Source organism: Calliphora vicina, chromosome 4 (genome assembly GCF_958450345.1).
Source record: "Calliphora vicina chromosome 4, idCalVici1.1, whole genome shotgun sequence".
Lineage (NCBI taxonomy): Eukaryota > Metazoa > Arthropoda > Insecta > Diptera > Calliphoridae > Calliphora > Calliphora vicina.
Window position 1 is genome coordinate 2,032,891 of NC_088783.1, and position 16,893 is coordinate 2,049,783.

Below are 16,893 nucleotides of genomic sequence, written 5' to 3' on the forward strand. Positions count from 1 at the left end.
CATAAAATGTTCGACGTAGCCGAGCATTTCCTAGTGTTAAATACTTATTTAATGTTGGGCTTTTGTTTTCATTGTTAACTTACAAATATGGCACACAAAATGTTGCTTGAATTTAGTTTTTCTTATTCATATAGTTTTTTGTTTGTTCTTGTTTTATTTGCTGTTTAAAATGGTAAGGTTTTCCTTGTTGTCCTTAAAAACGCTTAGCTCGTTCCCACTTTATTGTTGTTGTTGTTGTTTAGAATAGAAATTTTTGCTAAATCGTTCTATTCTATTCAGATGTAAGAGTGTGTGCAGCATTGATGAAGTCTTTTCAGCATTTCAGATTTTGTATTTGTGTTTTGAACTTTACAGCACGGTTTCCATTTCCGCTATTTCCGTTTTATAGGACCTAAAATTGTGTTGTTAAAGAAAACGTGGCGAGTGGAGAAGAAAGAAATGTTTGTTATTAAATTTATTTTTTAATTAACAAATATAATTATTTATCATCTACTATGCAAGTTGTATTGTATATTGGAAAATGTATTTTTAAATTGTCAAGTCATCTACTTATGTATTGTATGTGATTGATGATTTGTGAAACATGTATATTTTTTTATATGTATTTTGTTATTCCATCAACTGGGTACAATGACATCAAATGGGTCATTGTCGCCTGTATTTTATTTAATTAAAATATTTTGTCTAGATGCCATCAATCAATTTAGCTTTTTGCTTCTTATTTTAGTCTACAGTAAAATGGAATGCGTCCCAATTGTAACGTGTAATATTACAGGTTAGTAGCTTCTACCATTGTACATAAATATATACGTTCTCTACGTATTAAAATATGATATGATATTACTTAAATCTACAAATTCATTTCAATAATCCTTTTAATGCTAAAAATATGTTTTTTATGTAATAAATTGAATTTAAACTATAGTTTGTTGCGATATAATTTACACGGCATTGATATTTAAAAAAATAATTTCCGTAATAGAAAACACATTTTTGTTATTTTTTGTTTTTTCAATTACGAAAATTATCTATTCAAAATTTTTTGTATTTAAAGTTACCAACCAATAACGAAAATTGTATATTCAATTATCAAAATTATCAAATTCAAAACTCAAAATTCAATAGAAAAAATCAGAAAATTTTGTATTTGAGCACATGAATACTTGATTCAATTATGAAATAATTGAAACCAGTTCAATATGTGATAAATGTTTGAATTGAAATATAGTTTTTTCTGTGTAGGAAATTAGAGAAAAATAAAAAATATTCTCAAAAATACATAAGATAAGATCGTTTTCGCTATCATATTGTTTTCTGGTTTATTGGGATGTTTTACATTTTGATGTTTTGCTTTTTTTTTTCTTTTTTGATATAAGACTGACATTTCAGGAAAAGTAAAATTGAGAACGAAATGTCTAATGATCTATGTTAAAAATCTAAATAAATGCCTACATACACACCGCACAGAGGGATGGCTTCATACATTTTTTGGCAAAAATTATAAGGAGTGGTCGTAGAGCGCTGAACTTTGGCACAGAGAATTATATGGACCAAACTAAGAAAAAAATAAAATTTTATCAAAATCGACCACGCCCACTGCCTATACAGTCCAAATGGATTTTTTCGCTTAGCATTTTTCCTATCCAAGTAAAAGTCTAGAATTTTGGTACATACATATATATTCTGAAACAAAAGAAGAACGTATGCCGAGTTTCATGGGCGCATACTGCCCATGCAATCTAAATGCAATACGTTTTTGTGTAAAAATTATAAAAATTATAAAATCCCTCTGTGCACCGCCTCAAAAATGACTAAACACCACAAATTATTTGATTTTCGATTAAAATTTAAAAGTTTCGGTTTGTTGGAGATTGGTCTGAATAATAGATTCAGTTCTGAAAAAAAGATATAAATCGGACTAAAATGATTTTCATGATCTTGAAAAAATAAAAAAATCACTGGAGTTTATTCACTTTTGAGGCTGTGTATACATACATACATTCCTACATAAATATAAATAAATAAATAAATAAATAAATATGCATAAATGTATGCTTATGAGTCCAATTTATTTAAATTGTTTTGAAAACTTCTTTTTTAGAACAAAAATAATTAAATTTATCTTAATTGGAAAATCTTTTTAAAATATGTCTCATAAGTTGAACATAAATATGTGTGTAAATGAGCAACTCAAACGTATGTGTGCACAAGGGTATTCAAATTATTCGCTTCTTCTTTTATTCGAATAAAACAAACATTCGAAAAAAGGAATTTAAATTATTTTGGTTTATTATTTTACACAGAAAAGACTATATTCAATTCAAACATTTATCACATATTGAACTTTTTTCAATTATTTCATAATTGAATCAAGTATTCATGTGCTCAAAAACAAAATTATCTATTCAATAATTTTTGTATTTAAAGTTACCAACCAATAACGAAAATTGTATATTCAATTATCAAAATTATCAAATTCAAAACTCAAAATTCAATAGAAAATATCAAACAATTTTGTTTTTGAGCACATGAATACTTGATTCAATTATGAAATAATTAAAAACAGATCAATATGTGACAAATATTTGAATTCAAACGGTTTAAGAAATAGTTTTTTCTGTGTATCATTGAATTGATAATGAAGAACAACTTTACATCTTCACTCCATAAATTTTATAAATATGTATATTTATTCTGGATCCCTATATATAGCGGAGTCCATTTAAGTTCAGGTAACCAAGATCTCACAATTTTCGTATCGAATCAATATATCAAAATATCAATATATCAATATATCAATATATCAATATATCAATATATCAATATATCAATATATCAATATATCAATATATCAATATATCAATATATCAATATATCAATATATCAATATATCAATATATCAATATATCAATATATCAATATATCAATATATCAATATATCAATATATCAATATATCAATATATCAATATATCAATATATCAATATATCAATATATCAATATATCAATATATCAATATATCAATATATCAATATATCAATATATCAATATATCAATATATCAATATATCAATATATCAATATATCAATATATCAATATATCAATATATCAATATATCAATATATCAATATATCAATATATCAATATATCAATATATCAATATATCAATATATCAATATATCAATATATCAATATATCAATATATCAATATATCAATATATCAATATATCAATATATCAATATATCAATATATCAATATATCAATATATCAATATATCAATATATCAATATATCAATATATCAATATATCAATATATCAATATATCAATATATCAATATATCAATATATCAATATATCAATATATCAATATATCAATATATCAATATATCAATATATCAATATATCAATATATCAATATATCAATATATCAATATATCAATATATCAATATATCAATATATCAATATATCAATATATCAATATATCAATATATCAATATATCAATATATCAATATATCAATATATCAATATATCAATATGTCAATATATCAATATATCAATATGTCAATATGTCAATATGTCAATATGTCAATATGTCAATATGTCAATATGTCAATATGTCAATATGTCAATATGTCAATATGTCAATATGTCAATATGTCAATATGTCAATATGTCAATATGTCAATATGTCAATATGTCAATATGTCAATATGTCAATATGTCAATATGTCAATATGTCAATATGTCAATATGTCAATATGTCAATATGTCAATATGTCAATATGTCAATATGTCAATATGTCAATATGTCAATATGTCAATATGTCAATATGTCAATATGTCAATATGTCAATATGTCAATATGTCAATATGTCAATATGTCAATATGTCAATATGTCAATATGTCAATATGTCAATATGTCAATATGTCAATATGTCAATATGTCAATATGTCAATATGTCAATATGTCAATATGTCAATATGTCAATATATCGGTTGCTGTTTAAATCGGCCCACAAATGTCTGAAATAAACCACGATTATCTCGATTTTCTACCTATGTTTAATCTATGTGTGTTATTTTCTAAATTATTTCATAAACCTTTCCAATGACGTATATAGCGCCATAGTTATTCGGTCCTACAATGCGTTAAAATCGGGACAAATATTTTTGAACCCCCGTTTTTTTCCACTAATGAATTTTGTTTCAAAAAAAAAGTTTGATCCAAAAAATATTTTCAAACTTTATCTTAAGTGAAGTTTATATAATATTTATATAATATCGGCATGAGAAGATTAAAATTATTCGCTATTCAAGGATAATTTTAAACTTTTTTATTATTCATAATAATTGATGCATAATTCGAGCGAATATTATTCTAATGGATACCCTAGAATGTACACTCATATAATCATATTGCTCACATTATCATACAACATTTCAGTTATTGTTTTATTTGTTAATGGTATTTGTATAAATACATATGTAAATATGAGAAATATTTAACAATTTACTTTTCATTTTTTTGCTAATCAAAAGACAATTAAAAACAATTTCTAGTAAAAAACATTACGAAATAAAAACTTTTGTTAGATGAAACAAAACACAGCCCTTTTAGAAAAGAAAGAAAATGAATAATGCATGTATATGTTGTTTCCTTCCTCTTAATACATATACATCATAAACACATACATTTATATATGCGATTCCCAAATTGTTTTAATGAGGTGAGGTGACAAAAAATAATTTACTTAGATACATATGTCTATATGTACATTAGGCATATACATAACTAATTTTGTCGATATTTTTGGCATACCACCACGTGATGGCCAATGTTGTATAAGTAATGAAAATCAAATTTTTAGGTCATTTGGAATCAAAAACATCACGCACCAACACCAATTTCTAAAATAAACCAATTTTTTCTCTGAAAAATTATATAAATAATTTCATATTTTTTTTGCAAGTGTGAGGGATACTTCCCTTATTTAAAAATTATCTTTTAAAGTATGTCCGCAGTTATTATTAAAATAAAATATATTGTTTTTCAAAATAATTGGAAAAATTGAATGAAAAACTTTATTTGGTTTAATATTTCATAGCATAAACATAGCACGTTTGAACATTAAGCTAACGAAATGATAAATAAAATAAAATTTTAAGAACAAAATACACTAATGAAGTCAAATTTATTGAAAGAAGGTATTTACATCAAATTCAATTTAACGATTGGTAAAATCACCATTAAGTTTTTAATGAATCATTAGTAAGATTTAGCCAAAACTTCTAGAATTATGCGGAATTTAATTTTTCATAGTTTCATTGTGTGAAATTGATTCTGAAAAAGTTCTTAATGTTTATAATTTGTATAAAATGACTATAAAAAATTCATCAAAACATGAGATTTACTGATTTTAGTGCCAAATTTTAAAAACCGGTTAACCGAAAATAAACATTTCGAATTAACCGGTTCGCAAAAAACCGAAATTTTGAAGAGAAACTGGGTTTTTGGTTAACCGTATTCTAAACACTAGTAATGTATCATATATTATGAAGCTATTTACAAATTTTAAAAATTTGAGAGACTCTGAAGTAAAGAAATCTAGTTGTTCCAACACTAGTTAGTTGTGAATTTCCCTTCACCATGAGTGGTAAGGGTATTTATAAATGTGTCATTTATAAAATATTCATTTGCGACCCCAATTAAGGTATGTATTATATACATACATGTGCTTATTTTGGATCCGTATAGTTCTGAACTTTGTCTGTCCATTGAAATACGACCATAAATGACTGGCCACAAAAATCTAAATCGATTTTTTACATATTTTTGCCTATTCGAGTGTGTTGGACTATCAATTATCAGGGTTGCTGTTTCGATTCTCCCCTGAAACTCTAGGTGTATCTCGAATATAGTATATCAAAGGAGACATTTACCACGACATAGACATTTTGATCGTCAATGGGTAAATTTCGGGGGGAAACATATTTTTTGAACCCGACCTGTTCACGAGAGCAGAAAAAATTGTTTATATTTTATGTGAAAGATACGTAAAAATGTAAATAAACCCTTTGATAACTTTGGAACCAAAGGGCATTTTTGAAAATAGTTTCAATATAGTAAAATTTATATATTTAATATATAATATAGAGATGTATGTGAAAAACCTTTCTAATGATACTCCATATTGAATGTGTTGTCTTGGGAATACAAGTATTTTCTAAAAACTAGAAAGAAAACCAACAGTGAGTGTTTTTTTTTCAAATTTAAAATATTCGAAATAAAGTTTTTGAAAAAAGTCGTATAACCGAATAACCTTGAGCACTGCTGCATGCAGTAAATTGATGAATGGCAACAACATCCACAATAAGGATGCCATTAACATACGGTTTATTCATAAACAATTCAGTTGTAAGTGGTTGGAAGATTTTCTTAAAAAAAATAACACAAAAAATGAAACCCAAAAACGCTGAAACAAAAGAATTCATTAATTATACATGTACGATGACGCTATGTAAATGAAACAATATTCTTTATACATTCATTCATTATTCTTCTTTTCATCTAAATAAATGACTAAAAACAGAATGTGAAAATACTTATGGCTGTTCTTCTGCCAACACTGTTTGGAATTGGATTGAATTAACAATAGAGATAATTTTTTTTTATGGTACATATGTTTATAAACTATAAAATGCCTATTTAAAATTTAGTTTCATCAATGAGCTGATGTGGTTAATTATCGTAGTGGTCTGATAGCCGTAAAATCCCTATACCAAAAATATTTGTAATACAATTGCAGAGCGAGATACAATAGATAGATACATTGATAGATTCATTCTAAAATACATACATTAGAATAGAAACATACTTTCATACATTCATACGTACAGGCTTAAGTACAAACATACATATATATTTGTCTAAATACATACATACATACATACACACACACATACATATATAGTATAAATAAATAAATGACAAAAACGAAGGTTTAGTCAGATACTTGCTTGGATATTTTTGGTGGGCTGGCTTAAAACAATAAACAAGTGAATTGACGGAAATTTGTGAGTGTGAGTGTGCCAAAATTCGCAATCAAGATAAAAGTAATTTAATGTAAATCATTATTATTAATATTATTGTTATAATAATCATATTGTCACTACATATCGTCACCTTAAATGCAAACGGACGTAACTACACTTTTATTTTTTTTTTACAGGAGAAGCAAAAAAATGCTTGCAAATTTTTACACTGTGTGTAATTTTTTAAGTCATGGAAATATAACCATATACGGACACCAGTACGTGATAAAACGCCAAAAGCACCGTGTCTCCCAGTCTTATCAGTCTCATATCTTGCAAACAGTTCGAAATTTTTACTCTCTGAGGCAAAGTTGTAACCCTCGTCATAAAGAACAAAAATTGCGAACATATAAAATAAAAAAAAAAAACTTCATCTTCAAGATTGAAATCACAAAAAACTTTTAAAAAATACTTCCGTTTGCAGTGAGAAATAGACATAATCGTAGTTAGGTCCGTTTGATTTCTTTAATAAAGTTGCCATTTTTGATCGCTTTGTGTAGTTACGTCCGTTTGCATTTAAGGTGACGATATACATACATACATATGTACGTAAGGTTTGACATAGATACAAAACGTTTAGTCTACAATACACGATAGATACATACATAGTACATACATTAGAGTGACAGCCGATTTTTTTTTTTTAGATTTCAAAGAGTGCCGGGTGGAATATTGTGACAGACCTAAAAGTTAAGTGCTGAAAATTTGAGCCAAATCGGTCAACGATTTCTGGACGCGCATCGAGGTCAAAGTTCAGATATATGCAAAATTATACTATTTATATGGAATAAATAGGTGAAACTCGTTAAATTTCTGCATTGTTTTCTAGAAATGTATAGATTTATTTATATTAATGAATATTACATTAAAAAACATTTTTGGAAGTTAACCATGCATCTCCTTTGGGTCAAAATGACCCAAAAACTGTATTATCGCCAAAATTCTGAAAAAATGCAAATTTTTCAGATATTTTAAAAATTTTGCTACTAAAAAAATACTTTTGCAATTGAATGCAAAAGAATCGAAATGTGTACATAATTATCGTTCTAATGAGATATAAATGACAAAATTTGGTTAAAAAATGTTAAAGTTATAACAAATTCGCCAGACCATTAACGTGTTTCAGGCCACTTGAACAAAAAATTTAGGAAAAAAAATTAACATATTTCGAGAAAAATTAAAATAAAAGCTAATTTTTATTTAAAATATATCCGTATTTACTTGTGTATGAGTTTTTGTCTTCGTAGGATACCGTTAACCTATTCGCAGGTATGGCCAAAAAAAATTATTTTTTTTAACGACTGTTTCAAATCTCCATTTTCAAATTTTTAAAAATTTTATTAAACAAATTTCAGAATTTTTTGATCATCACATTGGGATTTATTGAGATCAAAATAGGGAATAAAAATATGAAAAAATTATGTCAATACCTCTTACAGTTTTTCCGTACCTGCGATTTAAATTTTGCGATTTTCAAGAAAAACTAATTTTTTGTCCATATTTAGGCGAATGAGCCCAATTTCCTTAATGTTATAAATTTTGAGTAAAACCTATTCATAATATTATAGTCCTTGTAATTTTAAATATGGTCTGAAAGTTTTACTAAAATCGGAAAACGATAATCTTAAATCGTGAAGGTCAAAGGTCAAATTTTTCAATATTTGGAATTTCTAAAGAAAAGATAGGGAAATGTTATATATTTTTGGGCCGATTTTAATGAGACTTGAGGAAAGTATAACATAAAGTCCAGGAATTAAAATAACAGCACAAAAATGGAAATTAACTCATAGCAGCACTTGGGGTCCAAATTACCCTCAACATTTAAAATCACGAAAAACACAGCCATTTTGACCCCAAGTGCTCTTAAAGGATTAAATCCATTTTTGCACTGTTGTTGTAAATGTTAGACCCCAATGTATACTTTCCTCAAGTCTCATTAAAATCGGCCAAAAAATATATAACATTTCGCTATCTTTTCTTTAGAAATTCCAAATATTGAAAAATTTTACCTTTGACCTTCACGATTTAAGGTTATCGTTTTCCGATTTTAGTAAAACTTTCAGACCATATTTAAAATTACAAGGACTATAATATTATGAATAGGTTTTACTAAAAATTTATAACATTAAGGAAATTGGGCTCATTCGCCTAAATATGGACAAAAAATTAGTTTTTCTTGAAAATCGCAAAATTTAAATCGCAGGTACGGAAAAACTGTAAGAGGTATTGACATAATTTTTTCATATTTTTATTCCCAATTTTCATCTCAATAAATCCCAATGTGATGATCAAAAACTTCTGAAATTTGTTTAACAAAATTTTTAAAAATTTGAAAATGGAGATTTGAAACAGCCGTTAAAAAAAATAATTTTTTTTGGCCATACCTGCGAATAGGTTAACGGTATCCTAAGAAGACAAAAACTCATACACAAGTAAATACGGATATATTTTAAATAAAAATTAGCTTTTATTTTAATTTTTCTCGAAATATGTTAATTTTTTTTCCTAAATTGTTTGTTCAAGTGGCCTGAAATACGTTAATGGTCTGGCGAATTTGTAATAACTTTAACATTTTTTAACCAAATTTTGTCATTTATATCTCATTAGAACGATAATTACGTACACATTTCGATTCTTTTGCATTCAATTGCAAAAGTATTTATTTAGTAGCAAAATTTTTAAAATATCTGAAAAATTTGCATTTTTTCAGAATTTTGGCGATAATACAGTTTTTGGGTCATTTTGACCCAAAGGAGATGCAGGGTTAACTTCCAAAATTTTTTTTTAATGTAATATTCATTAATATAAATAAATCTATACATTTCTAGAAAACAATGCAGAAATTTAACGTGTTTCACCTATTTATTCCATATAAATAGTATAATTTTGCATATATCTGAACTTTGACCTCGATGCGCGTCCAGAAATCGTTGACCGATTTGGCTCAAATTTTCAGCACTTAACATTTAGGTCTAGTGTCACAATATTCCACCCGGCACTCTTCAAAATTTTAACAAAAAATTTTTTCCATACAACTGATTGTCACTCTAACATACATATACTTACATAAATATACATATAAATACGTATGTACGTAACTATATATATAAAAGGATTAAGTATACGTAGGAACACCCAGCGTAATAATTATAATATCACCAAAAATGTCCGACTTAACTAAAACATGAAATAATAATTGTATTGATTATTCGTTCGAATAATCGAGGTAATTTAAAAACTTAATCGATCACTCGAATAATTAAAATATGTTAAACTTTTATTCGTTTTTAATTAAACTCGAATAATTGACAACCCTCAGATTATTTTGATATTCAGAATAGAAGATCTACTCCTAGCTGTGCATTATATGACGTGTGAATCACCCCCATACTTATAAGATTTTTGAGATTTTTATCACTTGGCTGACTTCAATTTACATATTTTGGTCATTTGATACGTATGTGCGCTTTGTAGTGCAAAGAAAAGATAATTGGTTACTTTATACATCCCAAGTAATCTAGCGTGAAGACAATTGTCACTTAAGTGTCTCTAAGTAATCTGGAGTGTAGTCAATTTAAACGTTTTGAAAGTAATTCATACAAACTGGTTTTATGGAAATTGTTTTGATTAATTCTTATACAGTTTATTTTTATTTTTACTGATATCCCATGTCACTTTTGTGACTCTTAGTAACCTATAGTGAAGTCACTTTGAACCTTTGTTTTGTACTACACTTTAGAAAGCAATCCATTGGCGAGTTGTTGGAGGAAGGTTTGTTTACAAGCAATTCTTTATTAGACTGACTATGATATGTCTTTTTAGCTGACTATTTGAGGTCAATTAGCACCCGTACATGATATGTAGTTGATCAAGTCAACAGTTTGGTAGCTAGAAAGGTAACTGGCAAAATAGGTCAATTGACTCCCTGCTTAGGACATGCTTAGGACTATCTCCTAGAACTGCTGAGAAATGCTGAAATATTAAAACAATATTGTTTATACATATAGCATAGGTTGCTCTAAAGAGAGTCAACTCAAGATTTTTCAATTTACTTTTTTTGCAAGAAATCGATGTGCAGTGGTTATATCTACCCACTGTAAAAATCTTACATCATTTTCTCTACTCTTTCGCCAAAAAATACAGTTGTATCCGTTTTCAACTGTCATTGTAATGTATTAAAAAAAACAGTTTTTTGACTCTACTGAAAATTTTTAAATTTTTAGTTGACTCCCTTTAGAGGAACCAGTGCGATATGTACATGAGATACAAACTAATCGTTAAACATTTATAAACTAAATTATATAAATAATTTGTTGGTGACTATTATTATTATTTCGTTGGGTGTAGCGAGAGGGGAAAGGAGTGAATACCAAAGATATACTACAGTGGTGCACATGAGGAAATATTTACATTGTTTATTTTAAGGAAACATGATAATAAAATTGGAATCCAATAAGTAAAATAGACAAACGTACGTTTTACAACTTGTATACGTAAGTATGTGTATATTATTGTGCATTAGACCTTCCCTTAAAAAATATATTTACTTTGTATGGATCTTATTTTGTTCGAAAGTTGCTAAAACTAACTGATTGAAACAAGTAATGGTACTTATTTTGATTTCAATAAAAATTTTGAAATTTAAATTACACTTTTTTAAAATTAATTACATCTTCTAGAGAAAATAATCTTTCTAAACAAGTATAAAACACGAATATCGAATGACGAATAACCATTTAGCTAAAAATTGCTAAAAGTCTACGCGTATTTTACCCGCAATTCTGTTTAGATAATAATTGTAAACACAACTTTCGCATGGAAAAAAGTGGCTGAACAATGCAAACTATTCGGTTTTTGAGAATATATGGCTTGGGAAAACGTCCATAACTTGGTAATTTGTCCATTGACTTACATGTTTTATACCTTGATTTCATTATTTTATTCCTTGTTAATTCGAATGTATAAACAAAATGTTTTAATAGCAAATTTTTTAAGAAATTAAAAAAAGTACTGTTGTTCACCCAATTTTACAACTTTCAATCAACTTTAGCATCAATTAGTTTTAGTAACTAAAGAACCAAATAATTAATACCTATCCGAAACAAATCAATTTTTTAAGGGCAGGTCTAGTGCGAATGTTGGAAGTCAATGTAAACAATGACACTTCAATGGTAAAACATACATAAATACATTAGACATGTCCTTAACAAATAGATTTGCTTTGCATGTGTCTTATTTTGTTCATTATTAGCTACAACTAACTATTAAAAAACTTAAGAGCAATCGGATAACTAGATCCAGATGTAAATAATGTTTCTTTTTTTGATTTATTGTTTAAGGGCATGTCTAATAATATATACATGTCTATATTTAGAAAGTTTATTCAACTGAAATTAAGAAATTTGGGAAGAAATGTTTATTTTACTTTACATTAGTTTGGTTTGGTTTTTGTAACATTTTGTAATTGGTTTTTGAGTTATTAGGGTGGCTCGTGACAAAGGATCTAAAACAAATTTAGTTGTTAATTTGTCAAAGAATTTGGTTCGATTGTTGGTTAAAAAGGCAAACATGCTGGGGGTGTGGAAATATAGTGTATATATGTGGATCGATTGGTTGGAATGGGGTGAATGATAGCATGCGGTAAGGGTTTGGAAAACGAAAAACTTACCACCTGTATAGATCTTGTGCGCTGGCTGCTAAACTCAAATTTCCCATTAGAGGCGGTCTTTCCTTGAGATGTTGATGATTTAATAAATCCGACGATGAAGCAAGCCTGTAAAAGTATGAGACATTGTGATCAATCTAAATAAAGTTACAAATACCGAATGTAAAATGATGTTTACCTTAATTGAGGAGCTTTAATACCATGTTTATCCATTGTCTTCTCCAATTGCCGCACTCTCAGACGGGTCATGTCCAGTTCGTGTTTGACTTTCCACAAGTGCGTGTCGCAAATGGGATCGTTGCACCGATGTTTTTTAAGTATTTCGGTGGCCTCAAAGACCGCACCGCGAAACGTTAACGATTTACCCATTGATAGTGAGATGAGGGCACAACAATGTCCACCATCTTTTTTCGCAATACGTTTACGTATGTACTTGAAGTAGACATGTTCGAGCAGAAGTAATAATGCCGCTAATAAAATACCAGCCATTAAAAGTAAAAATGCTGACAAGAATTGTTCCAGGGCGAGGGGGTCAGATGACTTGTGCTCTTGTTTGCCCGGCCTACATGTACCAGTCATCCAGTAGCGACGCAAGCGTTCTAAGTCTCCGTTGGCACGAAACTCTAGCAGACGTTTGTTAAACATTTGGACGTATTTTGAATTGCGGCTGAAAGCCAAACCATAACCTATGAACGTCATAAAAAGCAACAAAAAAAAAAAACAAATGGGAAATTATTTACATGGTTCATAAATTTGGTAAATTTTGCTGACTCTTTACCTGTCATGGCGTACCAACTGCCAACAGTCATCAAACGACAATCTTCATCCTGTGCCACTAGATAATCCAAAACAGTGCCATCATAAATAAACGAATCCAAGTTACCATTCAAAACAGCCGCAACGCCATCTGCCACACTTGATTTGTTGTATCTGAGCAAAATAATGATGATCAGGCAAAATAGAAAACAAAAGGATAAAAAAATGTACAATTTAGTTGTTATTATTGTTGGTGTTGTTGTTGTTGTTATTGTTTTTGTTTGTTTGTTTGTTTTTGATTTATTTCGCATGCAGAAATGTAAAGATTAGAAATGTTAGAATGTAAGCAGAAAAATGTGATGACCTACTGTCTCATATAGTAATGCATTTCCTTGTAGTATTTATTGATTGTGGAGTCTGTGTGACTGTAAGGAATCGTGCCAAATTTAAAGGATGGCTTGTGCGAGTAGGGGTGAACCAAACGGCTGTCATTTAAACCGCTGAATTCATGAAATTCCTCCCTTAAAATGCAAAGAAACATATTAATAACTACCGGCCAAATGTGATTTATTCATGTGAAATGGTACCTCGTTATCATGAAGGCAGCCAAGTTGGCAGTGTATATGGCAAGAAAGACGACAGCAAAAAGAGCCCAGACATTGGTCATGAAGCGGGATGTGAAACCTCTTGGGGAGTCTACGTGTACGGCGGCCTGAAACAGGACTGCCCACACCAGCCAGTATGTGCGAAATAAGGAGAATCGGTAAGGTGTAACGTTGGTGTTCTGTAGATAGAGTTTCATATCGTAGCCACTGGGTGAAAGCCATTCGAAGAGGAAGATCATAAAAGTGGCAGCTTGTATAGCGACAATGCCCACCAACATCCACGAAGCAGTGTCGAAGGGTTCTAGGAACGCAGTAGGCGATATAATGCCGGTACGTTTAGCCACAACAATGGCGATGCCCGTTTCCATGAAGGGTTCGCTGAAATCCACCACAGCTTCACGTTCAGTATTGATCATTAATGAGGTCAATACCATGTCGGTTTTACGATTTACCAATTCGGCAATTAAACCATTCCATTTACCATTCTCAAGTGTACCCCATTTACCATCTTCTACCCGTACTAGTTCATATGTGAACCCTAGCTCCTCGGCAAATTTCTCTAAAAGATCAATGCAAAACCCACTACAGCACTGGTAGAAAGATTCGTTGCGATGAGCCTGCCCCACGTCGATGTCAGCCATCTCATGATCAGCTGCCACTCGACATAGGACACCTCGATCCATAAGACATTTGCCACTAACTGGGTCCGCAGGCGACAGATTGATATAGGGTGCTTCTTCGAGGAATGTAATTTTTAAATGGAATTTTTCCGGAACACCCTGTGGTGGAGCATGTGAATTGCCAGGCCATGCTATATCCCGAATATCAAGCTTTTGTGTTTCCCAAGACTTCCACACACCGATCTGTAAAATACCACAGTCACATTAATCGAAATGAAGAATCTGCTGGAAATACAAAACTCACCTCCTCCCATACTAAATTCTTATTGTTGGCCCCAGGCCGAAGATTCATAATTTTTAATTCGGCAGACTTTAGATCACCATCGGCGGTAAACTCAATATTTGGTTTGTTCAAGTCTCCGTCTATCGACACATTTCGCAAATATTTGAAAAACCTTCAAGAAGAGAAACAATTAGTTAACTGACATTAAATGCCAATAGAAATCACCATTATTTGTACTTACAATTCTCCGTTATCCCAGCGTCCTCTGCCCTCATCTTCACATGACAGTGATTGGGTGTTTAACTTTTTTCCATGATTTGCTGGATCTGATACATAGGCTTCCACGCCGTAGCCGTAGATCTTAATGGCATTCGATATTTCATTCATCAAAGCTGCGCTGCTAGTATCGAAATGTACTCCCAACATTCCCACTGGGAATTGGGGATGAGCATCCTTCTTTTCAATTACTGACTGACTGACAACCCACACATAGTTTTCGCCAGTTAACTTCAGATCTTCAGCAGCTCTAAGAATAGTGATTGCTTCACTTTGCGTGGCATAGAGGAGCATTACTCTAGCCTCGCTATTAACAAGTTCCATCAAGTCACTAGTACGCGTTACAACAATTGAATTGAGGATGGTAAATTTAAAATGATCTTGCATTTCAGCTACACGCTCCCTTACAGCTTGAACAAAATCATCATGACCGGCTATCTGGGAGGTGACTACCGAAAACTGGTGCCATTTGTAACGTTCTAATATGCTCAACATAGCAGCACTTTGATGTTCTATACTTGGAGCTAACTGAAGTTGAAGTGTTGATTGTGAAGCTCGCCTCTCCAGACCAGAATTATCCGCATTCCACGATATCACCGGTATACCCAAATAACCAGCTAGTTGTAAAAAATACTGTGCCGACGCAGTGCTATGACCAAACTGTTCATTATTCATCATGTACAAAATGGCAGAAACATTGAACTGAAGAAACTCTTTACACAGTGTACTCAGAATTGCTAAATATGAACGGAAATAGAAGAGAAAACAAAAAAAGAAATGGAAAAGAAACTTTAGATTAGATTTTATAATTTGATAGAATTTGCAAGATTTTTTGAATTTTAAACTGGGCGTATAAGAATATTGTACCACTGCGTCTAAAAAAGTAGGTCAAATTTTCAAGGACCTGTAGAAAAATATTTGTTGTTAGCTATCATCGCTATCAATTAGTACCTAAGCTACTACCTAAGCTATTAAAATAATAAGAATTTCTAAATGAAATTTACATTAAAAAATGTATTATTATTTTTTCAAGTAAAAAGTAACATGTTTATGAAAATTGTTTGCTTATCAAAGTTTTTATTAATAACAACTCGGAAATAGAATTCTATATCCATCTGTACGTTGTCTTTGTCCATATTCGCTATAAATTTCAGTATGTAATAAAATTCGAGTCGTAGTGGAACAATATTCAGACCTGCTCACCTAAAGATTCAAAAAATATTTTTTTCATGCAATTGGCTGGTACTCTAATGTACATATTTGTATGTATGTATTTGTTAATATGAAAAAATCAAGAGAAATTAAGATAAAATATTGCCAATTCAATTTATTAAATATGTGTCAATTTGAAAAAATCAAGAATAAATTAAGATAAAATATTGAATGGCACAAAATCCTCTTCTAAAGTCACATATTCTTTACCCAAGACTTTAAAACTGAATTTTTACTGTACTTGTTGTATTTTTCTAAACATTTGGGAGCGAGGAATCACTCACAAAAATCTTGTAATATTTCGGAAAATCCGCGAACAACTACTAGAGGCCAGTGCGTTCAACAATAGGCAGTTCTTCGCCTTAGTTTACAGCAATTTTT

General features: G+C 29.7%; 1 protein-coding gene across 1 annotated transcript; it reads right to left on the minus strand.

The window, feature by feature from the left end:
• Nucleotides 1–12,478: 12,478 nt before the first annotated feature.
• Nmdar2 (NMDA receptor 2) lies at nt 12,479–15,993 on the minus strand. The gene is made up of 8 exons (XM_065507233.1): nt 15,266–15,993; nt 15,046–15,196; nt 14,104–14,984; nt 13,885–14,037; nt 13,539–13,690; nt 12,939–13,446; nt 12,764–12,868; nt 12,479–12,482 (listed from the first exon to the last, which is right to left on the minus strand). Exons 1-8 carry the CDS (start codon nt 15,976–15,978, stop codon nt 12,479–12,481), a joined length of 2,667 nt encoding a protein of 888 aa, XP_065363305.1. The 5' UTR covers nt 15,979–15,993.
• Nucleotides 15,994–16,893: the final 900 nt, after the last annotated feature.

Bases quoted from the DNA above. Each gene is read 5' to 3' on its own strand.
- Nmdar2 (XM_065507233.1), bottom strand. From the start codon at position 15,978: ATGATGAATAATGAACAGTTTGGTCATAGCACTGCGTCGGCACAGTAT. The intron at 15,197-15,265 runs GTAAGTACAAAT...CTCTTCTTGAAG, and splicing joins CGCTGGGATAACGGAGAATT to GTTTTTCAAATATTTGCGAA. The intron at 12,869-12,938 runs GTAAACATCATT...ATACTTTTACAG, and splicing joins ATTAAAGCTCCTCAATTAAG to GCTTGCTTCATCGTCGGATT.